The 27,438-nt window shown below is 42.6% G+C and overlaps 2 protein-coding genes and 1 long non-coding RNA gene across 17 annotated transcripts in view; 2 read left to right on the top strand and 1 right to left on the bottom strand.

Moving 5' to 3' along the window:
• KALRN (kalirin RhoGEF kinase) overlaps positions 1 to 10,610 on the top strand; it is a 661,253-nt gene extending 650,643 nt beyond the window's left edge. For all 14 annotated transcript variants that reach the window (XM_041763076.1, XM_041763066.1, XM_041763054.1 and 11 more), the window contains 2 exons: positions 2,345 to 2,483; positions 3,276 to 10,610. In XM_041763076.1, coding sequence (XP_041619010.1) covers positions 2,345 to 2,483; positions 3,276 to 3,821 — 685 coding nt within the window. In that variant the 3' untranslated portion in view covers positions 3,822 to 10,610. The remainder of the gene's footprint in view (positions 1 to 2,344; positions 2,484 to 3,275) is intronic.
• LOC121495580 lies at positions 1 to 11,935 on the bottom strand. 2 transcript variants are annotated; one of them, XR_005989020.1, is made up of 3 exons: positions 11,812 to 11,935; positions 10,470 to 10,649; positions 1 to 719 (listed from the first exon to the last, which is right to left on the bottom strand). It is a non-coding gene; the product is annotated as an uncharacterized LOC121495580 (long non-coding RNA). The 2 variants fall into 2 exon arrangements; XR_005989019.1 differs by lacking the exon at positions 11,812 to 11,935 and adding an exon at positions 11,589 to 11,722.
• The window catches only part of UMPS (uridine monophosphate synthetase), a 28,564-nt gene continuing 13,031 nt past the window's right edge, over positions 11,906 to 27,438 (top strand). Inside the window, exons 1-5 of the mRNA XM_041763269.1 lie at positions 11,906 to 12,174; positions 19,294 to 19,447; positions 21,740 to 22,411; positions 24,005 to 24,180; positions 25,626 to 25,740. Of these exons, the coding sequence (XP_041619203.1) occupies positions 12,019 to 12,174; positions 19,294 to 19,447; positions 21,740 to 22,411; positions 24,005 to 24,180; positions 25,626 to 25,740 (1,273 nt within the window). The 5' untranslated portion in view covers positions 11,906 to 12,018. The remainder of the gene's footprint in view (positions 12,175 to 19,293; positions 19,448 to 21,739; positions 22,412 to 24,004; positions 24,181 to 25,625; positions 25,741 to 27,438) is intronic.

Genomic DNA, 27,438 nt, shown 5'->3' with positions numbered 1-27,438 from the left:
TTTAGCTACATTTTTTTTAATTGGTTGAAAAGAAACAAAACAGAACCAACTCTATTAATATTTGTAATTCTTTTGTGATACGTTACATAGCTGTGTAGTAGATCAACTGTCACCTTGGATTTAACAAACACACTTATAAGCAGGCTTCCAGAACCCAACCTGTTTCTTGGGAGCTTCCTAACTCAAAAGGTGTATTTTGTTGGCAGTGAACTATTTTCATTTACATGTGACAACGTGTGACACCCGAGTTCCAGTAAAAAGGTATCATCACTTGCGTATCAAGGTAATAGGGCAGACCCAGGACCCTTTGCCCCTTCACCTTGGCCAGCTTGCATCGTTCCAAGAGCCATGCCGATCACCAGGCTGCCACAGTGCAATTCTTGGAATGAAGAGCCTGGACTCTGATCCCAGCTCTGTGATTTGGGGCAGGGCCTCTAGATTCCCGGGCCTCAGGTCCTCATCTGTGAAGTCTGAAGAATTATTTCCACTTCTCAGAGAGGTTACAGGGATTAAATCAGATGAATAGCGGATTGAGCCAGTTTAGCAAATGTTTACTGAGCACTCCCTGTGGGCCAGCGGGGAAGGAATAAAGATGAGAAGATGGTGGCTCTTGTCTTTGAGAAGTCCAAAGTCTGATGAAGAAGACCAGTCGGCAAGTGAATGATTTCAGTTTAACGTGGCAAATGCTGAGAAAGAACCATGTATTTTGGAGAGAGTTGCTGTGAGAGAACATAGAAATGTGTTTGTGGGACTAGAGGTCCAGGAAAGATCAGTGGAGAGGCCATGCCTGAGGTAAACCCTGTGACCAGAGATCACCTCCTTGGTGGCCACCCGAATCTCTTGTAGAGCTTTTCTCCGTCAGGCAACCGAGGTTCTGATTGCCTAGTTTGAGGGGGGCCTGGGCATCTGCATTACCCAAAAGCTCTGAGAGTGAGCCTGGTGCTGAGACGTGCAGGTCTGGGAGCAGTGCTGCGAGAAGGGTGGGGTGCACCTAACAAACCCAATCCTACTTCATTCCACGCCTATCACACCCACCCCACCCTTGGCAGGGCCCTAGGGCTTCACTCCTGTCAAGGAGAGCAGCAGGAAAGACCAGGAGGAAGGAACCGGCTAGAGAAGGGGAGGGAAACTTGGCTGGAGTGGGGTGGGGTGGGGAGGAGGTAAGGTGGTTTCTGCCTCTGGCTCAAGCTCCCCTGCCTGAGCATTTCTGGGGAATGTGCCTTTGTCAGCTCAATGCACAGAGAATAGCAGTGTGACATCTGGTCAACTCCTTCCTTAAGAGGGCGCGGGGGACCTGGAAACGCTGTTTACTGAGCACTTACGATTGCTACCAATTATGTTCAAAGGCCTCATTGTCTCACTTGATTCTTGCACGGCCCTCATAACGTGATTGCTGTTGTGATTTCCAGTTTAAAAATGAAGAAACCAACACGGAGTTTAATTGACTTGTCCCAACACCCCCCCCACCCCCACCCCCGGCCTCTAGGTGATAGAATCAGGATTCAAATCTGGATCTGGCTGGCTCCACCATCCATGTTCTCGGTCACGGGTTTTACGATTAGAAAATTGCTCAAAAGGCAAAGGATCCAAAAAAGGGTCAAGACTGCATAAGACAAACTTTGCCCACTTTCTATTTTCCTCAACTGAAAACTGATAAATGAAAGGAATTTGCAAAACATTTTTGGGGCAGCTCACAGCCACCAGGTTCCAGTGAATAAGAATTCACTGGAACTGGGCTGAAGGCAGATGCTCAACCGCTGAGCCCCCCAGGCGTCCTGTTAACCAGAAAGTGCGCGCTCTCTTTCTCTCTGAAGACTTTCTCTCTTTTGCAATCTAACCTTTCAATGGAGTGTCAGACCTTTTCCCTTGTGAGAAAATTTCAAGTTTAACAACATAGAATGTGTCTTCAGGTTACACAGATTTCTTCCGTGGAGCACATCACATGTGTGATTTTTAAATTAACTGATTTTAGTTCTAAACATTAATTTGGGGCTCTAACTAAAATATGCATGTGTGGGGCACCTGGGTGGCTCAGTGGTTGAGCGTCTCCCTTGGGCTCAGGTTGTGATCCCAGGGTACTGGGATCGAGTCCCACGTCGGGCTCCCTGCATGGAGCCTGCTTCTCCCTCGGCCTGTGTCTCTCCTCTTCGTGTCTCTCATGAATAAGTACGTAAAATCTTACAGATAGTAAACAAGCAAACAAATAGATACAATACGCATGTGTGGCAGCATAGACCTCCGTTTGTAAGAGTAGGAGAGATTTTAAAGCTCCGACGGATTTGTAGGAGTCAATTTGCCATTTCTTTACAAACATACTTCCTTTGCCTTTTCCTCCCCCTTCCAGGATGGATGATGGCCGGCTCTTAGACTACCTTATGAATCATGACGAGCTGATGGAAGAGAAGGTAGCCTTCTACATCCGAGACATCATGGAAGCTCTCCAGTACCTTCACAACTGCAGGGTTGCCCATTTGGACATAAAGGTAATAAGAAATAGCTGCCCTCGCAGGGAAATGGCTAAGTCCGGCCTGTCACTCATTTACCCTTGAGGGATGTACAGTCTAAGTCGTTTTATTGACATAGATTAGAATCCTTACAAATATTACACGGAGACTGGGTCGTCACACAACTTTGAGCATGTTATCCGTGAATTAATGAACACACCGGAGTCACAGTGACATCTGGGGTGAGAGAAGGTGGGGAAGCTTCTACCACTCTTACCCCTGACATTTTGGAAGGAAGCCCATAAATGTCAGGTCTCTGTGGTGCTCCAAAAGAAGCCCCCGTTTTCCAAACTGAACGTTTCATTCTTTTTGTGAGCCAGTGGAGAAGCAGGGGGTAGTTGAGAAGAGCTGATTTGAAATGTCAAACAGCTTCTCTGAAATGCTGCCCAAACTCAGAATTTAGTCTAGTTTTTTTTTTTTTTTTTTTTTTTAAGATTTTATTTATGTATTGGAGAGAGCAGGAGAGCACAAGCGTTGGGGAGGGAGAAGCAGGCTGCCCCTGCAGCAGGGGGCCTGATGTGGGGCTCCATCCCAGGACCCCGGGATCATGACCCAAGCTGAAGGCAGGTGCTCCACCCACTGAGCCACCCAGGCGCCCCAGAACTCAGTCTAGTTTAAAGGCGCCCGTGTGCTCTGCGTAGGCAATTTCTCGCTCTCTAGGCTTTGTCACAGAACAGCAGAGCCACGGGTGAGCCACCAGAGTCCTGCGGGTGGTCGGGACGGGGAGCTGAACTTGCCTTTTCTTCTCCCTCACGCCTGCGTCCCCTCAGCCCTGAAAACCTGCTCATTGACCTACGCATCCCGGTGCCTCGGGTGAAGCTCATCGACCTGGAGGATGCTGTCCAGATCTCGGGTCACTTCCACATCCACCACCTGCTGGGGAACCCCGAGTTTGCTGCCCCGGAAGTGATCCAAGGCATCCCCGTCTCCCTGGGCACAGACATCTGGAGCATTGGGGTTCTGACATATGTCATGCTGAGTGGGGTGTCCCCCTTCTTGGATGAAAGTAAAGAGGAGACCTGTATCAACGTGTGCAGGGTGGACTTCAGCTTCCCGCACGAATACTTCTGTGGCGTGAGCAATGCTGCCAGAGACTTCATCAACGTGATCCTACAGGAGGACTTTCGGAGGAGGCCCACGGCAGCCACCTGCCTGCAGCATCCCTGGCTGCAGCCCCATAACGGCAGCTACTCCAAGATCCCCCTGGACACCTCCCGCCTGGCATGCTTCATCGAGCGCCGCAAGCATCAGAACGACGTGCGGCCCATTCCCAATGTCAAGAGCTACATTGTCAACCGGGTGAACCAAGGGACGTAGCCGTCTCCTAGCCCTTGGGGTTCCACATGGAAGTGCAGTGTGAACCAAAGCGAGACTGAATGTCTGTAAATAATTCTGTTAGTTCACTCCATGCAGTTCTCTGGCTTGAGAGATGTACCTCTTAAACCTCATCAGTGGTTATTCAGGGTCTGGGCAGCAGTAAAATTACCCTAAATCCAGGGGCTTTTCAGAAGGTCAGTTAGAAGAGAGAAAGATGCCAAGAGTCACCCAAAGCATTAAAGAGGGGGGCAAGGATGACAAGAATGTTAGCTGTTATAAAGTTTGAACAGTACGTTCCAAAATGCGTGGTTACTGGGCAAAGCCGAAGCTCACTGTAGTGAGTATCGACAGTTTTAACTCTGCTGAAATTTTAAGCAAAAAAAGTTCTATTTAACAGAGATGTCATGTATGTCAACTATTCTGGCTTAGATTACTTAGATATAGTTTCTTAATAGGATACATATACACATACGGTAAAATATATCCCATTCAGGTTTCAGAGTTTTATAATATAGAGGTATATATGAGATCAATCCTAAGTAACTTTGAGTGCTCCAGTTAAGACAGTAATTTATTTACCGAAGCATTACATTGTTTTGACTAAGCACAATTAGATGACAAGTTTTTTAGAGCATTTTATAAATCTTGTATAGAAATCTTTTACCAGAACCTGTGCATTAAGAGAAAGCAATGTTACCCTTTTGCAACCTGTGAATGAGAAGATTTTTCTCTCAGTCACCACTATTTGATTAACAGAGGTTCTGTATAGGAAACGCTACCCCCAAATTCACTGGCAGCTCAGAGTTAATCTGGCAGGAAAGCCTGCCGGGAAATCAGTCCAAATACAGTTAAGAGTTGTGGGGCTATTTTTATGTCTACACTCGGTTCGAACTAGGTAATGAATATAACAGGTTCACACAAAAGGGCAAATAGAAACCTTTCCGACGGTTCCTACGAACAACGGAACAACACTTTCTGACTTCTTCTACAGCTGTAGAATGCAGTGCTCAGAAAGGTGGCTTGCTTTATTTCTAACCCCTTGTGGAAGCTGAGGGGTACTTACCAAAAGGAGGCAGCCATATAGGCCTTTAAAGGCCTGGTCCTAAGTCCTTTTTGAAGCCATGGAATAAAATCTGATATATCACTCTAACAGAGCATTGAGTTTTAACTGTGATTGCCGTACCTATCACCACTCAGCCACTGATATTTCCCCGGACCAAAAGGACTAATTGCACTTTTGAGGCCAACGCTGCTTTCTGGCATGTATTCTCCACACGAGGTGATTCTGAACTGCCCTTTACCCCACTAGTGGGGAAAAAAAAATTCAGCCTGGGCATTTCATGATTGTTTTTCTTTGTTTTGGGGTAAGATTTGGGGTTTTTTTTGTGTTGGTACATGATCCACCCTTTGTTTTCTGGGATGTGTTTTGAAAATTGCTGTTATGCAAATAATATTTTAAGACTGTAACTCAAGTATGTGTCCTCAAATCAGGTTGAATGGCATCACTTCTCTCCTATGAGAGGATGGAGAAAATTCGAAGTGTGTGGCACAGAAGTGCGGGCAGAGAGTTTAGGGAGGATTAATAGAATTACAAATCTATCTAAATGAAAAAGAATGGTGGAAACGAAGCCTGAACTTTAATATATAAAAACACTTCTTCCCACAGCGGAAATGTAGAATTGAGAATAGTCGTCAGTCGACTTCCTCCTTCACCCTCCACCTCATCCCATCCAAGATTATAGATTAATCAATTAGTAGGAAGTACAAGCAATAAGACTAGATAGCACTTCGTATTTTTAGGATTAACCAAATACCTGGATACTGATTCCACCTGTATTTGGTTCCTAGTTCCAAATGACCCTAGGTCACCAAGGCACCCTCGCTCCGAGCCCGCCCCTGACCGAACCCCCTAGTCTCCACTTAAACCTACGTGTATATACAAATACTATCTGATATAATATTTTAAAATTTAGAACATTTACTAAAAAAAAAAAAAAAAAAAAAAAAAAAAAAAGCCTTTTAGTAAACATGTCTTCATTGTGAGATCTAGCCTAAAAGAAGAGAGCCTGGTCCCAAGGGCTCATCTCGGGATGGAGGGCAGGTGCTGAGGGTTGCGAATACCCATCAAGTGCGGCTTGGCAAGGTCTGTCTTGTCCACTGTGTATGAGGACTACAGAACTCCCTGCTGAGTCCTTTAGAGTTTTTATGACCATGTAAGAGATGGGCTGAGTTTCTGCTGGAGAAGATGAGGGCCTTGGACAGTGTGCAGAGAGGGTGGAGGAGCATTCGCGAAATCCTGTTGTGGGAGGGCAGCTGACAGAATGTTACAGCCAAAGCTTCGATATCAGCGTTTACATCAGAACGAACCAGGGATGCCCCCGGTGTGGGCTTGCGTGGGATCTCACCTCCTCCCACGTACACACGTTGGGGAAGTGAGGAGACAGGAGAGGTGAGATGTAGAAATGAAAAGTAGTCTGATTCTGTTAACTGGAGCCAAAGTACAATCATTAGACTAGAGTAAATTTAATAGAGGCCCTAAGAGAAAGGGTGTGTATTTTATATAGTTTGGTAACTAAAGAAAACAGAGAGGTGCCCTGTCTGGAAAGCCCCTGTTCCTTCCCCAATAGACAGCAGTCCTGCTTCAAGAATTCTCCAGAGCCAGTTGGAAATAACAAGGAATCCCCGCAGGTGGGGCTGGGAAGTGTACTTGAGGTTGCTCTGTGGGCAACTGCCTGAGGCAAAAAGGATTAGAAACCACTTTCATGTACCTGTTTTGCCAGATATTTATGACTTTGTGGTAGAGAGAGGAGAGAAGAGAAAATGGTCCATTTCCACCATAATTGTCGTAGTTCTTGAAATCGAAACTTCACTAGGAATTCGTGCGGGTGAACTTCCAGTTGAAATGGGAAAAATTAATGTTGGTTAAAGTCATATAAGTTTCTTGCTTGGCTTATTATATTCGTTACATAGAGTTTTGGGGTTTGTTCGTTTTGTAAGGGTGGGATGCAGAAAGAAGGAAGAGATCAGGGACAACTCATAATGCTTTTTTAAAGATATGATTTACTGCATCTTTTACATTTATTTCAAATTAAATAGATTTATATTCACTTACAGCTGAATGTGGGAAAATTTTTAAGAAAAAAATTGTAATGTTGGAGGTGTCCTTCAGGACCCCCACAGCCATAAACACTTTTGGGGGAGTAGAGGAAGCAGAGGAAAAGCTGGCTTCACCACTTTGTCGCTTTGTCATTCACAAAGCCTTTATAAATAGTAGTGCCTTTCAGAGGGGAGGATGGGAGATAAAGAAGCTCGTTGTACTTAGATTGACTGATACTGCAGCATTTTTTTTCTTTATGTTAAAATATCTTTTCAATGAAAACATCTGAATATAGGGTGAGGCCAGGAATTCTTGAGTTTCAACCTCAGCTCTTCCTAGATTCGTCCTTTCTTACAGAAAGTCTTTGTTTTTTCTGTCCCAAATGTCCCCATTGTTAAAATGGGAGCGCTGGTGGTGGTGGAAGGAGGAGGGACTTTAATCTCATAGGAATCTTGCAAAAATAGCATAGTTGGGATGTCTAAAAAATACTTTGATTTTCTTAAAGTGCTATACACTGCCAGTGCTAAGGATTTTATTGATAGTGACTTTGAACATTCCGGGTTTTCAATATTCATGTTTTAGGAAACCATTTGCAAACTCATAAGATAAATTGTGTAAATTGATTTTAATTGGAAGTACCAGGTGCTCTTTGTCTAAATGTTACTTGGTCTTAGCCTGTAATTTCAATCATTTGAAAAGCTTGTCTACAGAAAAAGGTTAGGAGAGCTGATGGTCTTGTGTGAATAAACTGTTTTCTCCAATATTTCTGATGGCAGACCCAGAATAGGATGCCCTCCAAAGCAACTGCTACTCTCTCTTCTCAAGCTTTACGCTCTGGAAAAATTGACAGAGACCAACTCAAACAGCCACTTTCCTCCCTGGAAGTGCAGAAGTGAGAATAAAGTGTTGTTTGATATCACAACTCATTTCCTCAGAATCTCATCAGCATCCCTTACATGGGGCAAACTACATGCACGGGTGTAGAAGTGAATTGAACTGTTGGATTTTGGAAGGAAAACCTTGGATTTTTTTTTTTTTTTTGAGATAATCAGGTGTTTCAGGAGTAGCATATTTGCTTTCCCAAAGTCTCCATGATTCAGTGCTCATGAGTTAGTCATTCCTCGTTTGCTTGCCTACGTGGAAGCGCATGGAAATTTAGATTTGTGAGAACATGAGAGAGCAAATGCATTATAAACTAGTGGTTCTATCTATGTATTAACCGAAACTTTGTCCCACAAATTTGATAGAGGAGGAAATACTGCAAACATAGGGGTCTCTGTAGTAGGGCAAAAGTGCAAACTCACCACTCCCTTGTTCAGTTTTGAGAAATGTGGGCTTTATTCCTTTTTCTCCTGTTCCTTTTTCTCCTGCGTAGCATCTCTATGGAGTCTGGGTTAGGCTAACTAACATAGTATTCGGGCTTCCAATGGGTTTATTTGCATTATGGCTTTTCTTAACTGTTTAAAGTCTAGGAATCCTTTGGAAATTAATAAATCTGGGGGGGGCGGGTTTAGAAAAGACAAGGTTCATACATACTCCACTAGGAAAAGGGAAGCTATTCTGTTAATATTTGTTTTCTAATAACTACAAGGCTCTCAGCTATCTCGTTAATTCTAGAGGGTTAAAAAGAGCTGAAATTTGTCCATAGCACTAGACATTTTTAATAGGAAATATTACTCATGGGAGAAATCTATATAGAAATAGAACACAAATATCACAGGCCATGTTTTCAGTGAAAAGGCATTTCTGCATTTTCCATGTGTATAGAAGTTAGAGGAGAGGAAAAAGAAATTATTCTAAGACATATTTTCATCTTTCAGGGGCACTTATGGAAAGTTTGAAATTAATACTCATGAAAGCCTGAAATACTCATAGGCTATCGAGTTTTCCTGTCAGCCTGTTCGTTGGGAGATTCTAAAATGTGATCTGATTCAGTTGTGTTCAAATGATCAAGATCAACTGTCTTTTCAGATAACTGTTACTTCTGAGGGTGAGGTTAGTTGAAAAAAGGGAGGGTGGTGGGGGAAAAGTGCAAATAAAATTCCTGGCGTCCCCACTTAACTGAAGCAAGCTAATTTGCTAGCCCAGGGATAGCTAGCATTAAGAGTTCCATCAATGCCTGACTTCTATCAAGAAATAAATCCACATCCTGGAGTATTATGGGGACTGTTACCATGATCTCAGAGACTGTGGTTATGAATTTGAAGTTAACAAAACATACATCTTCTCTTACTAACTTAAGCCATATCTGTCATCTCTGTGTCTGATTTTTTTGATCCTGGTGCTTTTACTTCTGTTTCTGCCAAACTCCAGCCGACTCTATGGGGAAGGTGAGTAACACCAGTAGTTAGGACAAATGTGAAGACTGTGAAAACCGAAACATACCTGTCAGAATGAGATCCTAGTCAGAGAACAGTAGTGATCAAAAGTGCAAACTGTTGGAAAATATGGATATATGTACATCTGTACATGTATATAGTGTATAATATGTATGTATATGTTATTGCTCATATGCAGAAATCTATCCAGTTGAAGACAGCCCAGGTCGGTCAGTTTTTCTACTAGAAAACCTTTTAGGGCCAATCAAAACCATTAGGGCTGATGGGTGGAGTTAAGAGTCTACTCATGTGGAAACTGTTTGCTGTCCTCTGAAGTCCACAAAGCCAAGTGAACAAAGCCTGAAACATAATGGGACCATCGTTTAGGCTGTTTACCTAGGGTAGGGGTATCTTTATGTCTGAATAATTAATAATTGGTTTGCAAACTGCCTTGGCACCTATTGGTTTTGAGTGACCCCCTCCCCACCAGGTCTTTTGAGAGTATGGAGGGCTTCTCTGGCCATTCAGATAAAGGGCCTTATCCATAAATGGATAGGTTTCCCCATAGGGACCATTATACATATACATATAAGTACATACTTCCATCAGGCTTGTAACAATTGATTTAAAATCACTCCACAGTATTGATAAATAGCTCTATATTTTCAAGGTGCAGAAGAATTCCACAGCCTTAATTATTTCAGTGTCTTGCTGGTCTGCCTTAAGTGTATCTTCTGGGTTTTTGGTTGTCTTATTATTTTTAAATTTTTCTGCAGTTCATTTTGTATGCACACAACGTCGTTTTGTAAAGGTAGGTTGTAAATATTTTATTTGTAAGTCAAAATCACCCATGTGTAATGTTGTAAAGTGATGACCTGCTGTCTTGTTATTATGACTATGGTAAATGTTCTAAGTTATGGATGAAACTTCAAAATGTACATCTCACAAGTTATGCATTCCTATAAATATACTATACTAAAGATATTATCTCTGGTGGTCTTTTTCTTTTTAATTAAAACCATTGTTCAAAGGAAAGGGTAATTTTTTTTTCTCTTCTCCAAGTATATGAAGGCTTTGACAACTCAAAAATATCATGTTATTACAACACTTTTTGCCCAGGATTATGGGAAGAAAGCAACAATTTTGTAGCCTGGAGAAGTATCCAAAGGCATTTCTCTATCCATTAAAAAAAATAATAATAATAATAAAGTAACTCTCAGCTGTGTCACTCACTTCGTTCTGGTGTTCCAGGTACCAACTCTGTTAGGAAACTGTCAAGCCGTTTGAGCTGGATCTCACCAATCTATGCATCATGCTGTGGACTCTGGATTAGCCTATGCAGACGGACGGGATCAGGTCTCTGTGCGCCACCCAAGTGTGAATGAGGCTGATTCCGGGTACAATGTTGATTAGCTAGAGTGTCAGAGGTGAAAAGTGTTTTGATTAGCTTATTTTGCCAACAAGAACAAAAATGTGGGTTTTTTTTTTAAATCTCATTTATTTCTCTTTTTTTTGAAGATTTTTTTTAAGATTTTATTTATTCATGAGAGACACACAGAGAGAGAGAGAGAGAGAGAGAGGGACAGAGACCCAGGCAGAGGGAGAAGCAGGCTCCATGCAGGGAGCCCGACGCAGGACTCGATTCCGATTCCGGGTCTCCAGGATCACACCCTGGGCCACAAAGGCAGGCGCCAAACCGCTGAGCCACCCAGGGATCCCCAAAATAGATAAGATCTTAAAAGAGAAGCCTAGATTCATCCCACCGGCTGGTCAGCGCAAAGAAAATAGACACTAAAAATAGACAAATGGGGCAGCCCGGGTGGCTCAGCGGTTTAGCGCCTGCCTTCAGCCCAGGGCGTGATCATGGAAACTGGGGATAGAGTCCCGCGTCGGGCTCCCTGCATGGAGCCTGCTTCTCCCTCTGCCTGTGTCTCTGCCTCTCTCTTTCTCTGTGTCTCTCATGAATAAATAAAATCTTAAAAAAAAAAAAAAAAAACGGAGGGGACACCTGGATGGCTCAGCGGTTGAGCACCTGCCTGCAGCCCAGGGCGTGACCCCGGGGTCCTGGGATCGAGTCCCGCGTCGGGCTCCCTGCGTGGAGCCTGCTTCTCCCTCGGCCTGTGTCTCTGTCTCTTACGAATAAATAAATAAAATTAAATATATAGAAATGAAGTCGGCATCAATGTAAATGAGTAACCATCCTGAGCCTTTGAAGGACTTCCTCTAAAGCATCGCCTTCTACGGGAGCCGCCCCCACCCTAAGGGATCTATTCCTAAAGACCAGGCTCGCTGGGATCTGCGGATCAACTTGGCAAGACCCAGCAGCTCCGCCCCTCCCCCCGCCCTCATTACCCGGAGCCGAGCCGCTGAGCTACCCCAGCCGGAATGAAGACGTCATCCTCCAGCGTCCACGGGGCTCAGCACGACGTCACGAACGGGGACCGGCCAAGCGCTTTACGGCCGCAGGAGCCCCGTCGGGACCGCTTGGTGAGGCCCGGGCCGGGGAGCGGCGCGGCGCGGCCCGGAAGCGGACACCCGAGAGGGCCCTGAGCCGCGGGGCGGGCGGGACTCCTACCATCTTTCTGGAGAGCCTGCGCTCTACGGCCCGGGAATCAGGCTCGCTACGCGCAGCCCCGAACTCCAGCGACCCCATCCGCAGCCGGCGGGAGGAAACCCCGCCTCTGGCGCGCCTGGAAGAGAGGGCGGAAGAGGCGGGGCTTCCTCGCGTGACGTCAGTGGAGCGCCGCGGGCCCCTGCGGCACGCGACCCGGAGCGCTCGGACATGGCCGCCGCGGAGGCCGCGCTGGGCGCCCTGGTGAGCGGTCTGTACGACGTGCAGGCTTTCAAGTTCGGGGACTTCGTGCTGAAGAGCGGGCTCTCCTCCCCGGTTTACATCGATCTGCGTGGCATCGTGTCGCGACCGCGGCTTCTGAGCCAGGTGCCCGCCCGCCCGGGAGAGGGAGGAACGGGGCCGGAAGCGGGGAGCGGGCGGCCGGCGCGGGAGGGACTTGCGCTGCGGGCGGGGAGCAGGGCGGCCCAGCGGCGGCCGCCTCCGTGGTGCACCCAGAGCGTCGGCCCCGGAAGCCCGGGTCGGGAGCTGCTCGGCTCCTGGGGACTGCGGGTGCGGAATGAGCAGGGGCAGGAAGGGACGCCGGGGCGGGGGGTGCTCAGTGGTTAGCGCCGCCTGCGACCCAGGGCGTGACCCCGGGGCCCGGGATAGAGACCCGCGTAGGGCCCCCTGCACGGAGCCTGCTTCTCCTCGGCCTGCGTCCCTGCCCCCCTCTCTGGGTCTCAAATAAATAAGATCTTAAAAAAGAAAGAGAAAGAAAAGGAAAAAAAGAAAAAGAAAGAGAGAAAAAAAAGAGGCGGAAGGGACGTCTGGATGGCTCAGCGGTTTAGCGCCACCTGCGGCCCAGGGCGTGACCCCGGGGCCCGGGATAGAGACCCGCGTCGGGCCCCTTGCACGGAGCCTGCTTCTCCTCGGCCTGCGTCCCTGCCCCTCTCTCTGGGTCTCAAATAAATAAGATCTTAAAAAAGAAAGAAAGAAAGAAAAGAGGAAGAAGGGACGTCTGGATGGCTCAGCGGTTTAGCGCCACCTGCGGCCCAGGGCGTGACCCCGGGACCTGGGATAGAGACCCGCGTGGGGGGGGGCCTGCACGGAGCCTGCTGCTTGGCCTGCGTCTCTGCTTCTCTCTCTCTCTCTCTCTCTCTCTCTCTGGGTCTCTCACAAATAAATAAAATATTTTTTAAAAAAGAAAGAAAAAGGAGGACGTTTTATATGGGCTCAAGTTCGGACAGCGGCTCGGTACACACAGTCCTCACAAAGAAGAGGGCGCCCCAGGCTTGAAGGGACTCGAGGCTCTTTTGTACGTAAAGAGTCAGAAATCACCATGACGAAAGGCATTTCAGAAAGTTACACCATTTATTTATTTGTTTATTTTATTATATTTTATTTAGCAATTCAATATGGATTTATTTTTGAAAGTTACACATTTGATCTCCTGTTTTTAGTATGTAGGAGGCTGAATGACTTAGATCTTAAGGGAACCGGGGAGGTTTTTTAAGTTTTTCTTTCTGTTTGGAATGTACCTTTTTTTTTCTTTTCTTTTTTTTTTTTTTTTTTTTTTTTTTTTGCTTTTTTAAGATTTTATTTATTCATGAGAGAGACAGAGAGGCAGAGACACAGGCAGAGGGAGAAGCAGGCTTGATGTGGGGAGCCCCATGCAAGACTCGCCCCGGGGGACTCCAGGATCGCCCTGGGTGGAAGGAAGGCAGGTACCCTACAGGGAGCACCCCCCACACACACATTCCTATTCATTTTAGAGTTTCTAAGTTCTGGGGATGTGCTGGTGAACAGGCGCTACTCTGCAAGACCTTTTTTTTAAGTTGAAAAAGAAAAAGTTTTTTTTTTTTTTTTTTTTTAAGTAATCTCTAACCACTACCACCACCCCGAAGTGTGGGCCCGGAACTCACCACCCCAAGATCGAGAGTCCCACGCTCCTCTGGCTGAGCCAGTCCCGCGCCGCCTCGCTTCCTTTGTTTTTTAATGAAGCAGATACACGATGTGTGCTTTGGGCAGAAATAGAGCCCAAGCTTTGAGGGTTTGCTTCCGTGGGAGATCAGGAACTGGGCCCACAACCGAAAAGTCGAGTTTCCTGTCTTTTATCAGGACCCAGAGAGCAGCGTGCTCGTTGACCTCAGGCTTTGACACATGGTTTTCAAGAGCCAGGGAGCCCAGTTTGGGGCACTGTCCAGAGCACAGAAACAGTCCAAGGAGGTCTGTGTATTTAACTCTGAGAAAACAACTGGGGGGGGGGCAGAGGAAAATGCGGGTGGGGAAAGAATTCAGTAGTTCTTGCTCCTGCTAAGATGTTTGGAAGTGCTGTTGCTTGGAAAGGGGGATTTTATTTTGCACTTTGTGGCCGGGAGCAAAAATGAAGGCCGGAGGATAGACCTATTTGATGGAGGCACTTTTTTGGTCAAAATAACGAAACCTGTTACACAAATTAGAGCTTCCTAGCACAGTGTTTCTCAATCTCTGAGTACATATGAATCTCCTGGGAATATTGTTGAGCGGTGTGATCTGATCCAGTAGCTCTAAGAGGCAGGGCCTCAGGTGGGGTCTTTCCAAGGAGCTACCAGCCAGGACTGCTGACCACCCTGAATTGAAGGTTCTGAATGTGCCATCCCGTAGAGTTGCCACTAGCCACATGTGAATACTGAGCATAATGAATTTTATTTTATTTATTTATTTTTAAGATTTTATTTATTCATGAGAGATAGAAAGAAGAGAGAGGCAGAGACACAGGCAGAGGGAGAAGCAGGCTCCCTGCTAGGAGCCTGATTCGAGACTCGATCCCAGATCTCAGGATCATGCCCTGAGCCAAAGGCAGGCACTCAGCTGCTGAGCCACCCAGGCGTCCCGCTTTGCCCATTTTTTTAGATTGTTTGTTCTGTTGATATTGTGTTGTATGAGTTTTTTGTATATTTTGGACTTAACCCCTTACAGGATATGTCATTTGCAGATGTCTTCTCCTATACTGATGGGAGAAAGAAAAGCAGTAGGTTGCCTTTCTGTTTTTTGGTTGGTGTGGTTTTTTTTGTTGTTGTTGTTTGTTTGTTTTTAATTCATGAGAGACACAGAAAGAGATAGGCAGAGGGGAGAAGCAGGCTCCATGTAGGGAGCCTGATGTGGGAATCGATCCCAGGACTCGATCCCAGAACTCCAGGATCACACCCTAAGCTGAAGGCAGATGTGCTTAACCGCTGAGCCACCAGGCGTCCCAACCTTTCTGTTTTGTTGATGGTTTTATTCCCTGTGTGAAAGCTTTTTATTTTGATGTATGTGAATTGTTTATTTGTTGTTGTTGTTGTTGCCCGTGTCTGAGGAGGTTTTAAGGGTTTACTGCCGATATTTTCTTTTAGGAGTTTTATGGTTTCAGTTCTTACATTGAGGCCTTTAATCCATTTGAGTTCATGGCGTAAGAAAGCAGTCTGGTTTAGTTCTTTTGCCTATAGCTGTCCAGTTTTCCCAACACCATATAGTGAAGAGGCTGTTTTTTCCCCATTGTATATTCTTGCCTCCTGTGTTGTAGATTAATTGATCGTATATGAGTGGGTTTATTTCCAGGCGCTCAGTTCCATTGATCAGTTTTTTTGTGCCAGTACTATATACTGTTTTGGTTACTTCAGCTTTGTAGTTTAAAGTCTGGGATTGTGATACTTCTAGCTTTGTCTTTTTTTTTTTTTTTTTAAGATTTTATTTATTTATTCATAAGGGACACAGAGAGAGAGGCAGAGACACAGGCAGAGGGAGAAGCAGGCTCCATGGAGAGAGCCTGATGTGGGACTCATCCCAGGACCCCAGGATTACGCCCTGGGCCGAAGGCAGGTGCTAAACTGCTGAGCCACCCAGGGATCCCTTTTCTCAGGATTTCTCTGGCTATTTTGGGTCTTTTGTGGTTCCATATAAATTTTAGGATTATTTGTTCTAGTTCTGTGAAAAATGCTAGTAGGATTTTGATAGGGTTTGTATTGAATCTGTAGTTCCCTTTGAATAGTATGGACATTTTAGCAAGAATTAATATTACTAATCCATGAGCATCATGTATCTTTTCATTTACTTGGGTCATCTTCAGTGTCTTTCATCAGAGTCTTAATGGTCTTAAATTTATTCCTAGGTATTTAATTCCTTTTGATGCTATTGTAAATAAGATTATTTTCTTGATTTCTTTCTGCTACTTTGTGTAGAGAAACACCACAGATACTTGTATATTGATTTTGTATCCTCCAACTTTACTGAATTCACTTATTCTAATAGTTTTTTGGTGGAGTCCTTAGGGTTTTTCCTTTTAAAAAATGTTTAATTGGGGATCCCTGGGTGGCGCAGCGGTTTGGCACCTGCCTTTGGCCCAGGGCGCGATCCTGGAGACCCGGGATCGAGTCCCACGTCGGGCTCCCGGTGCATGGAGCCTGCTTCTCCCTCTGCCTGTGTCTCTGCCTCCCTCTCTGTCTCTCTCTCTCTCTCTCTGTGACTATCATAAGTAAAAAAAAAAAAAAAAAAATGTTTAATTGAAGTATACTACATATGTATAGTATACTATATATAATATATAGTAAACTACTTATTAGTTTTACGTGTACAACACAGTGATTTGAAATTATATGCATTTTGAAATGCTCACCCCAATAAGTGTAGTTACCGTCTGTCACCATACAAAGTGACTACATTATTATTGACTATATTCCCTATGCTGTACTTTTCTTCCCAGTGACATTTATTTTAAACCCTCAGTCACCTTCAGCTGTGTCTCCTATCCCCCTCCCCACCCAACTCTGCTCTGCTAACTGCCAGCTCTCTATGAATCTGTTTCTTTTTTTTCTTTTTACTTTTGTTCCATGGTTTTTAAACTGAAGTATAGCGGGCACACAGTGTTACTTTAGTTTCAGGTGTACAACATAGTGATTAGAAGAATTACTTCCTGCTGTGCTCACCACAAGTGTGGCTACCATCTGCCACTATTTTCTATTCTGTACCTTTAATTCTCATAATTTATTCATTTCCATAACTGGAAACCTGTACCTCCCACCCTCCACTCATTTTGCTCATTTCCCCGCCTCCTCCCTTCTGGCAACCACTAGGCCATTAGAGAATGAGTCTAGTTCTGGTTTGTTCTTTTGGTTTTTTTTAGATTCCATATATAAGTGAAATCATATAGTATTTGTCTTTCTCTTATTTCACTTAGGGTAATACCCTCAGCGTCTCCTCATGTCACAAATGACAAGATCTCATTTTTTTTATGGCTGAGTAATACTCCATTGTACCACACAGGACACCCAGGTTGCTTCGATATCTTGGCTGTTGTAGGAAATGCTGTTGTAAACATAGGGGTGCACATATCTTTTAAAATCAGTGTTTTGGTTTGGTTTGGTTTTTTTAGATAAATACCAAGAAATGAAATTGCCGGGTCATAAGGTAGTTCTATTTTTAATATTTTGAGACCGTCCATACTGTTTTTCATAGTGGCTGCATAGTGTCCTGCCATCAGGACACAGGGGTCCCTTTTCTCCACATCCTTGCTGATACTTCTTATTCTTCTCTTTTGGATGGTAGCCATTCTGACAAGGGTGAAATGGAATCTCATTCTGGTATTGATTTGCATTTCCCTGATAATTAGTAATGTTGAGCACCTTTTCATGTATGTGTTGGCGATTTGTCTTCTCTGGAAAAATGTCTGTCTGGGTTCTCTGCTCATGTTTTAATTGGGTTGATTGTTATTAAGGTATATGAGTCCTTCTTTATATATTAGCCCCATATCAGATATATGATCTGCAAATATTTTGGGTCAGTTTCTTTATTCCTGTCTAAGATTCGTTTATTTGAGAGTGAGTGAGCACCCAACCGAAGGGAGGGAGACAGAGAAGGAGCCTGATACACGACTGGGGTCGTGACCTGAGACAGACACTTAACCAACTGAGCCAATCAGGCACCCTGTTGTTGTTGTTGTTGTTGTTTTCCATTTTGTTGGTTTCTTTTACCATACAGAAGCCTTTTAGTTGGAAGTAATCCCGTTTATTTATTTTTGCTTTTGTTGCCTTTAGTTTTGCTGTCAAATCCAAAAAATCATTGCCAAGACTTAAGTCAAGGAGCTTCCCACCTGTGTTTTCTTGTGGGAATTTTTTAGTTTCAGATCTTACATTCAAGTCTAATCTGTTTTGTGTTAATTTTTGTATGTGGTGTAAGATAGTGGTCCAATTTTCCCAGCACCATTTATTGACAAAATTGTCCTTTTCCCATTCCCAAGAATGTACGTTCTTGGCTCCTTTGCCATAAGTTAATAGACCACAAAAGTATAGGTTTATTTCTGGGCTCTGTTCTGTTCTATTGATCTATGTATCTGTTTTTATGCCAATAGAACACTCTTCTGGTTACTCTAGCTTTGTAGTATAGTCTGAAATCAAGGAGTATGATGCCCTCAGCTGTATCTTTCTTAAGACTGCTTTGGCCATTTGGGGTCTTTTGAGGCTCCATACAAATTTTAGGATTCTTTGTTCTATTTCTGAAAAAAAAATGCCATTGTAATTGGGATTGCATTGTATCTGCTTTGGGTAGTATAGACATTTATAATTCATATGCAGGGAATACCACTGCATTTATTTCTGTCTTCACTTTCACTAGCATCCTAAAGTTTTCAGTGTACAGGTCTTTACTTTGGTTAAATTTATTCCTAGGTATTTTATTCTTTTTGATGCAATTTAAGTAGTATTGTTCTCTTAGTTTCTCTTATGAAACTTCTCAGTAAGACTTCTTTCAGGCAGAAAATGTAGCTACCAGGTGTATGGGAAGGTTTAAATAGTCAAATCATAATGGATTACTAAGGGAAACTGAGAAGACTGGGAGCCATCCTTAGTCTTTGGTGTCATCATCATAGCCTTCCCCAACACGTTCTGCGGTGCTCTCAGAGCAGACCCTGAGTCATTTATTTTTTTATTTTTATTTTTTTAAAGATCTTATTTATTTATTCATGAGAGAGAGAGAGAGAGGCAGAGACACAGGCAGAGGGAGAAGCAGGCTCCATGCAGGGAGCCTGACATGTGACTTGATCCTGGGTCTCCAGGATCACACCATGAGCTGAAGGTGCCGCTAAAGCACTGAGCCACCCAGGCTACCCCCCTTTTTTTTTTAAGATTTTATTTATTTATTCATGAGAGAGGCAGAGACATAGGCAGAGGGAGAAGCAGGCTCCATGCAGGAGCCCAGTGTGGGACTCCATCCGGGAACTCCAGGAACACACCCTGAGTCAAAAGCAGCTGCTCAACCGCTGAGCCACCCAGGTGTCCCAGACTCTGAGTCATTTAGACAAGTGGGTTCATTCTTGTGTTTTTATATTTGTAACTGGATTTTATAGAGAGGTCATTTAACAAAAAGGCATACAGACTTTTCTGATCAAGTTTGAGACTACCTTCTATTAGTTTATTACTATCTTTAATATAATGTTAACATGAGTTATATACCATTTAAGATAATAATATTTAGTTTGTGTTCATTTTCTTACAGGTTGCAGATATTTTATTCCAAACTGCCCAAAATGCAGGAATCAATTTTGACAATGTGTGTGGAGTACCTTATACCGCTTTACCATTGGCTACAGTTATCTGTTCAACCAACCAAATTCCAATGCTTATTAGAAGGAAAGAAACAAAGGATTATGGTAAAATAAAAATATTATATGCTTTAAGTTGATATGTAACCTGATAATGTTATAGTTTTTTTCTTCTAGGCACTGATGTTTGCCAAAGTTGCCTTGAATATTCTTCATAGGTCCTTTAGGATTAGTTAACTATTATGTAAATCGCCTTCCTTTCCTTTAGAGTCTAGGGGTAAAATGTTTTGTATTGACTAAACAATGTTGAAAAGCGCTTCTTTTGCACCATATCTATGAAACCCAACATTTTAAACGAATCCTTCTCTCGTCAGAATATTGTAAGAACACCTACTTTTCCTAGTATGTTTATAATCTAAATTGCATAAAGAGAAATGCCACATAAAATTCTCTAAAGGAAGGTTTATTTTCATGGGTCCTTGGCAGTAGGTTATAAGGTATGTTTTATACACGTGAACTTGCTTTATTTATATTTTATTATTTTTAAATTGTATTTACTTGACAGAGAGTGAGCACAAGCAGGGGGAGAAGTAGGGGCAGAGGGAGAAGCAGGCTCCTCGCTGAGCAGGGAACCAAATGTGGGGCTCCATCCTAAGACTCTGAGATCATGACCTATGCCAAAATCAGACTCTCAACCAACTGAGCCAGCCAGGTGCCCTGTTGAGCTTGCTTTAAAAAACAGATCAGGGATGCCTGGGTGGCTCAGTGATTGAGCTTCTGCCTTCGGCCCAGGGCATGATCCTGGGGTCCTGGGTTCGAGTCCCACATCGGGCTTCCCTGCATGGAGCCTGCTTCTCCCTTTGCCTGCGTCTCTGCCTCTCTCTCTTTCTCTGTCTCTCATGAATAAATAAATAAAATCTTTTTTTTAAGATTATATTCACTCATATGAGAGAGAGAGAGAGAGGCAGAGACACAGGCAGAGGGAGAAGCAGGCTCCACGTGGGGAACCTGATGTGGGACTCCATCCCAGGACCCCAGGATCACGCCCTGGGCCAAAGGCAGGCACCAAACTGGGGAGCCACCCAAGGATTCCCCTGAACCACCCAGGGATCCCCAAATAAAATCTTTAAAAAAAAAATCCAGGGGCACCTGGCTGGCTCAGTCAAAGGAGCCTGGGACTCTTGATCCTTGGGGTTGAGTGTTAAAGCACCATATTAAGGATAGAGATTACCAAAAAAAAATTTTTAAGCAATCTGAAAATATTGGAACTGACTTTAAATTTGACAACATTGGGGAATTAATGTTTTTTGTGTGTGTTTCATGTTAATGTGGTAGTATTTTTGTTAGATTTTATAATAGAATCCTTATCTTTTACAAGATGCATTCTAAAAATTTTTGTGATGAAAATCATGACATCAAAGGTTTGCTTCTAAAAATTGTCAGGGGAGGGAAAAAGTGGGGATGTAGCTGAAACAAGACTGACCATGAGTTAAGTGGCAAAGCATTTAGGGTGTTTGTTATACTTTGTTTGAAATTCTCCACTTAAAACAGTATTTTTGCTGCTCGATGGCACAGTATTTATCTGTATGAATCCCTGCCCATACAGAAGCTATTGTTTTTATTTATGTTTTTAAAAATATTTCTTAGAATAAGATCAGAAATTATGTATATAAGTGTCATAGTCTTACATTCTAGTCTAAGCTGGTTCAGTTCAGTTTGCCAGTTTAAGGGGACGAAAGAAATGGGGAAAGGCAAAGATGGTACCTGTGATAAAGTTCAAACAGTGGACAAATTGCTCACTAATTTAAGACAGATTTGGTTGTGGAAACTAGAAAATGAGTCTATAGTCTGTGTAGATTATCTGCAAGTATATGGTGGGAGTTGGAGTGAGGAAGTACATTCACTCACATTGCTTATATAATTCATAAAGTTGTAGTGATGGATCTAAATGGTTGCTGAATATTTTTTCTCTTTATTTCCTTAAAAGGCCTGCTGTTTGACTAATCTTGAATAATGAACTTGTTTGAAAAGGAATGGTTCATTGTATTGGGTTACTGTTTCATAACTTTCCTTGGTCTACATTATCTTGCTTTAAGAAACCCCATATTTGAAATTTTTATCATGAACACTTTAAGTGTGTTTATTACTCTGTAAGGGAATTTGCTAGTTTTGCTGCAAATATTCTACATATGTAACTTTGAGAATTTTCAGATACAGGAACACTGAACACTGGTAATCATGGCTTGATGAAGATTTATCAGGGCTGAAGTAGCTCAGACTATCAGAAAATAAGATTTAGGTCATCTACCTCTTCAGTGCCAAATTTATAATGCAAGATATATTTTGAGTTGGCTGAAATACATAATTTTAAATTGAAATTAGCATTTTTTTCTTTTCTAGGTACAAAGCGGCTTGTAGAAGGAGCTATTAATCCAGGAGAAACCTGTTTGATCATTGAAGATGTTGTCACCAGTGGATCTAGTGTTTTAGAAACTGTTGAGGTTCTTCAGAAGGAGGGCTTGAAGGTCACTGATGCCATAGTGCTGCTGGACAGAGAGCAAGGAGGCAAAGACAAGTTGCAGGCACATGGGATCCATCTTCACTCAGTGTGTACATTGTCCAAAATGCTGGAGATTCTTGAGCAACAGAAAAAAATTGATGCTGAGATGGTCGAGAGAGTGAAGAGATTTATTCAGGAGAATGTTTTTGTGGCAGCTAATCATAATGATTCACTCCTTTCTGTAAACAAAGCTCCCAGAGAACTCAGCTTTGGTGCACGTGCAGAGCTGCCCAGGATCCACCCAGTCGCATCGAAGCTTTTCAAGCTTATGCAGAAGAAAGAGACCAATCTTTGTCTGTCTGCTGATATTTCAGAGTCCAGAGAGCTGTTACAGCTAGCAGATGCTTTAGGACCCAGCATCTGCATACTCAAGACTCACGTAGATATTTTGAATGATTTTACTCTGGATGTGATGAAGGAGCTAACAGCTCTGGCAAAACGCCATGAGTTCTTAATATTTGAAGACCGGAAATTTGCAGATATAGGAAACACAGTAAAAAAACAGTATGAAGGTAAGTATTTAGGAACCTGCAAAAACAAATTTAGCCTAAACTGCCTGAAGAACAAAAGGAAACATCACTGAAAGTCCAGCCATAGAACAGTCTGTCAGGGATGGTTGGATCTAGGAGCTCAAGTACAAGTCTTTTGGGACTTCTTGCCATCTCAGCTCTGCTTTCTTCTCTCAACTTCCTTCTCAGGTAGGCACATTCCTCATGCCTACCCCAAACTAGTCACTGAGGCCTGGGTTATAGAATAATACCTTTATTAGCTTGGTGATATATGCCCCACTTCTGGTTAACTGTAAATTTTTTGAAATAAGCTGTGGTTAAAGGTAATTTCCCCAAAGAAAATGGGTGTGCTGATGCCAGAAGAAGGGGATGCAGGTTCTAGGCAGACAAGAATGGCAGATGTTGGCTTTGGCAGAACACAGTTCTGAATATTTGAGAAATGAAAATTGGAGATAGAGGAAATAATGAAATAGAAGTGTAAAGTTGTAACATTTATTTTTGGCAAAAAAAAAAAAAATCTATTGGTGTACTTTTTTTGTTGTTAAATAGGAACTCAAAATAGAGCATATGTTGGTTTAAAAAATTTTAATTTTCTACCTGTTCTATGGAAGTTTCTGCCATAATGTATAGGACAGCTTTTTTTGCTTAAATAACAGAATAAAATATCTATTGAAGGGTTAACACTTTATAGGCATCTTGTAGATAACAGTTACTCTTTTTTTTTTTTATAACAGTAATTCTTAAAGTAGTACGTGCTTGTGCTTAACTCTTTAGGATAGATTTGTCTGTGACTTTTCTTCCTGTGCTTAAGGTGTTCCACCATCATCACATTGCTTGCTTTATCTGCTAATGTAAGAGTTACACAAACTACAGGTTTGCATATAGTTGTTTCAGAAATCGATTAAGGGTATTGCTGTCCACTTTTTTTTTTAAGATTTATTTATTCATTCATTCATTCATTCATGGTAGACATAGAGAGAGGCAGACACACAGGCAGAGGGAGAAACAGGCTCCATGCAGGAGCCCGATGTGGGACTTGATCCCGGGACTCCAGGATTGCACCCTGGGCCAAAGGCAGGAGCTAAACCGCTGAGCCACCCAGGGGATCCCCTGCTGTCCACTTTTAAAGTGAATATAGTTGCCTGTTGACAGTAAGAGGCCTAAGGAACAAGTAGAAGCTTTGAGAGACGGCAAAGTTGCTGAGAGATTCCTGCAGAATGAACGCTGGTCATCTTCAAAGGCATTTTAGAATGCTGGCGTCTTCAGCCTCAAATGCCCATCTCCCACTGCAGTCCCATTTCTACTTGCATGGTTTATTGGCCGTTAGAAGCTTTCAGCCTGCAAGGAAAACCAGTCTTATCAGTGTTGCTGATAACTAAGTGCAGAAATTATAAGACTTTCTGCTCATCGTGCTCTTGCAACTAGTCACCAGGTGAACAGTCTCGCAGATGAACCCATAGATCACCAGGTAATCACTGCAGTTCTCCAGGGACTTCACTGTCTCATTAGCATGTTATTATGAGATTACTTGAGAGTTGGGGTGGGAAAAAAGGCAATTTGCAAACAAAAACCACTATCTTCTTTTCAACTTTTTAGGTGGAGTCTTCAAAATAGCTTCTTGGGCAGATCTGGTCAATGCTCACGTGGTGCCAGGCTCGGGGGTTGTGCAAGGCTTGAGAGAAGTAGGCCTGCCTTTGCACCGGGGGTGCCTACTCATTGCAGAGATGAGCTCTGCTGGCTCCTTGGCTACAGGCAACTATACTAAAGCAGCGGTAAGTGACAGAGGGATGGGGTGATAGAAGACCAGGACTGTTGTGCTATAAGTTACAGAGAAAGCAAACATCTTAAATTTGAGATTTATGGAACTTTTCCTCCCCAAAAAACAGCTGTTAGGGTGACAGTAACGCTAGATGGCTAGAGTTTCCTGATAATAACATTTTATATTTTTAGTGGGCATTTAAGAGCTACAAATATTGAGAGACAGGTGTTTGGTCAGCCTGGTCTTTAGATAGTTGGTTTTTTGTTTGTTTCATTTTGCCATGAGTTGAAATTGAAGGGCTTCTTCAGACATGCAGTTCCTCAGAATCTCCCAAGTCTGCAGAGATGCATATTCTCATCACAACAGCCTAATGTTTTTTAAGTCTTTGCTCTTGATTGGTATTGTGTGAGAAAACTCTAGAGTTCTGACATAGTGTTTTCTTCAGTAACCCCCCCATTATTAAAAGTTCCTATAATGCATATATGTTAACACCTGCACAGCAGAATAAAATGAGATGGATAATTATCTAGTTAAAAAGTTACTTTACAGATTTACTTTTAAAAGTAATAGGAATTTTAATGTTAATTTTTACATGAAAAAAAATTTTTATATTCAAATATTCTCTGTGGAGCTATGAAGAAATCACATGGCCATGGGGCTAGGTTTTAACCCTACCCCTAAATTGACTGTAAATGTGATTTCCCAGATCTCATAGACAGTCCATGAGTCAGTGCTAATACTTGGCAGCACAAATAGAACAGTAGGAGGTTCATGAAAGACAGCCTTCTAGGGAAACTTCTATAAATGTGAGGAGAAGGAATGGAAATAGTGGAGATAAGTTATTGGCAAGTGTTAAAGAAAGGAATATAGTAAAATGTGAGATTTCTCTAGGTCTTGACGACATAGCTATTTTTATATGGTAGGTGTTCGGGTATAGTGTAGTACCCTGTGGAGGTGTAGGCAGTAAGTCTTCAGTTTAGTTTCATACCATTATTAATGTATTTTAGAGTACGCTCCACATACCCTCTTCAGAAGCAGGTAGGTTCCCAAGCATTATTATTCAGCATCTCAATTTTAGATGCACACAGTATAGGATTCTTTAATGTTTTTAAGGTATGATTAATTGGGAGAAGGGTGATAATGGGTGATGTATCTAGATTCTTATTTAAGATTACCTGTTTTATTTATTTATTCATAGAGACACACAGAGAGGGAGAGGCAGAGGGAGAAGCAGGCTCCACGCAGGGAGCCTGACGGACTCGATCCCGGGTCTTCAGGATCATGCCCTGGGCTGAAGATGGCACTAAACTGCTGAGAGCCACCTGGGTTGCTCTAAGATTACCTGTTTTAGATATGAAAGACATGTGTAAAATAGTTACCTGAGTTGATATTTTACTTACAGAACTATTATTCACTGTAATTAACTACTTGTAATCTGTCCTATTACATTCCTTTTAGGTTAGAATGGCAGAGGAGCATTCTGAATTTGTGGTTGGTTTTATTTCCGGCTCCCGAGTAAGCATGAAGCCAGAATTTCTTCATTTGACTCCAGGAGTTCAGTTAGAAGCAGGAGGTAAATATGTTTATTGGTCGTGGTTTTTCCAAAATGCTCCTTTACAGGCAGTAAAATTTTGTGTTATTACAAAGTTGCTAAAGAGAAAGCTTGTTCATCTAGAACTGTAATAATCTTTTCCTAATATTCTGAATATGCTGCCATAAGACGCATTCTGTGATCAAGGAAGAATGCTCTAGACTATATAAAATCCAATGGTTTGAAGAACCATGATGTGCTAATGTCCATTGTGATTCTTGAGTGTGTTTCATGTTTCTCAAAATAACATTTTCACCAGTCTGAGACAAGTAGTAATAGTGGCTAAAAAAACAGGACAAATATAATCTATAGTAAAGGGAGTAAACCGGTTATAAAAATATGTATTTTTAAATGTTCTGTGGGACTCGGTGGCTTTGGTTTCCTGAATTGTGCAAGAAAAATTGCTTAGCTGAGTGAAATAGAAGTTACTTTAAGAATGTTAAAAGTAGATTTTATACTAGTCCTCTCTCCAATGCACCATTCATTCCCCAGTCTAGCTTTCCTCTCTAGAGATAATCACACAATTGGTGTGTTTGTATCCTTCCTTTTGTATATACTCACAAACGCACATTGAATTGGAGAATGGTTTATATTTCTGATGTTGTATTGCATTTCCAGAGTTACCTTTTCCCCTGTGTTTCATAAATGGTCCTTAAATATTAATAGAAATGTTGGAGGAATGAACAATATGCTGTACAAGAATACTAGCAGATTCCTGTTGGCTCTCTCAAGGTTAATTATGTATATACATAATATAACCATACTTGAGGAAAGTTCCACCTTTTTGGGGTTTAACTGTACTTTTATTTTCTGTGATGTTTTCTGCCTAAGCAGAAAGCAACACTGCTTGGATTTCCTCTCTTCCCCCCTACTTACATGCTCTCTCTAAAAATTAAAAAATATATATATATTTGAGAGAGAACACGTGAACGTTTGTGCTGAGCACAGTCCCACAACCCTGCAATAATGACCTTAGCTGACATCAAAAGTTGGATGCTTAACCAACACCAACTGAGCCACCCAGTCTCCGCAATAAATAAAATCTTTCAAAAAAGTTAATCAGGAGGAAAACTAATAGTATAGTGAAAATTCAGATAAGTTAAGGAATAGTGGCAGTTTCCTATACCATTTACAGATTTTCTATGCTTCAGAATAGGCTGCAGCAGAATGACTTACCCATCTCAGGCTTTGTAACAACTGCCTTAGCGCTTGACAACCTTTGACATTTTAATTTGCACTGAATGTTTTGAGTCAGTATCTTTGGACAAGACAGTTATTTTAAATTGGTGTCGTTTTAAAGTATAAATGGGGATAATCACAGTGTTGACTTCAAAGGATTGTCAAGAGACTTACATGAGATAATGAGGTATGTAATGCAGTTTACAGGATGTCTTAATACTGTGCTTAACAACTGTTAATGTTCATCATAAGCCCCATAATTCTTTTGCCTAGATAGGATCTAGCCTTGTAGGAGTATTTAAAGTATCTTAAATTTGAAAAATGAGCAACAGAATTTTAAAAGGAAAATGTGGGGCTCTGGTACAAAATGGTAATGTAGGAAAATCCTGAACTCACCTCCTCCTGCGGACACAGAAATGGCAGCTATTTACGGGACATTTTCTCTGGGGAAAAAAAAAAAACCTAAAGTCTGGCTGAGCAAGGACTGTACATTTGGGAGAT

This window comes from Vulpes lagopus, chromosome 1 (assembly GCF_018345385.1).
Source record: "Vulpes lagopus strain Blue_001 chromosome 1, ASM1834538v1, whole genome shotgun sequence".
NCBI lineage: Eukaryota > Metazoa > Chordata > Mammalia > Carnivora > Canidae > Vulpes > Vulpes lagopus.
Note: the sequence above shows the minus strand (reverse complement) of the source record. Positions and strands in the feature narration are given on the sequence as shown.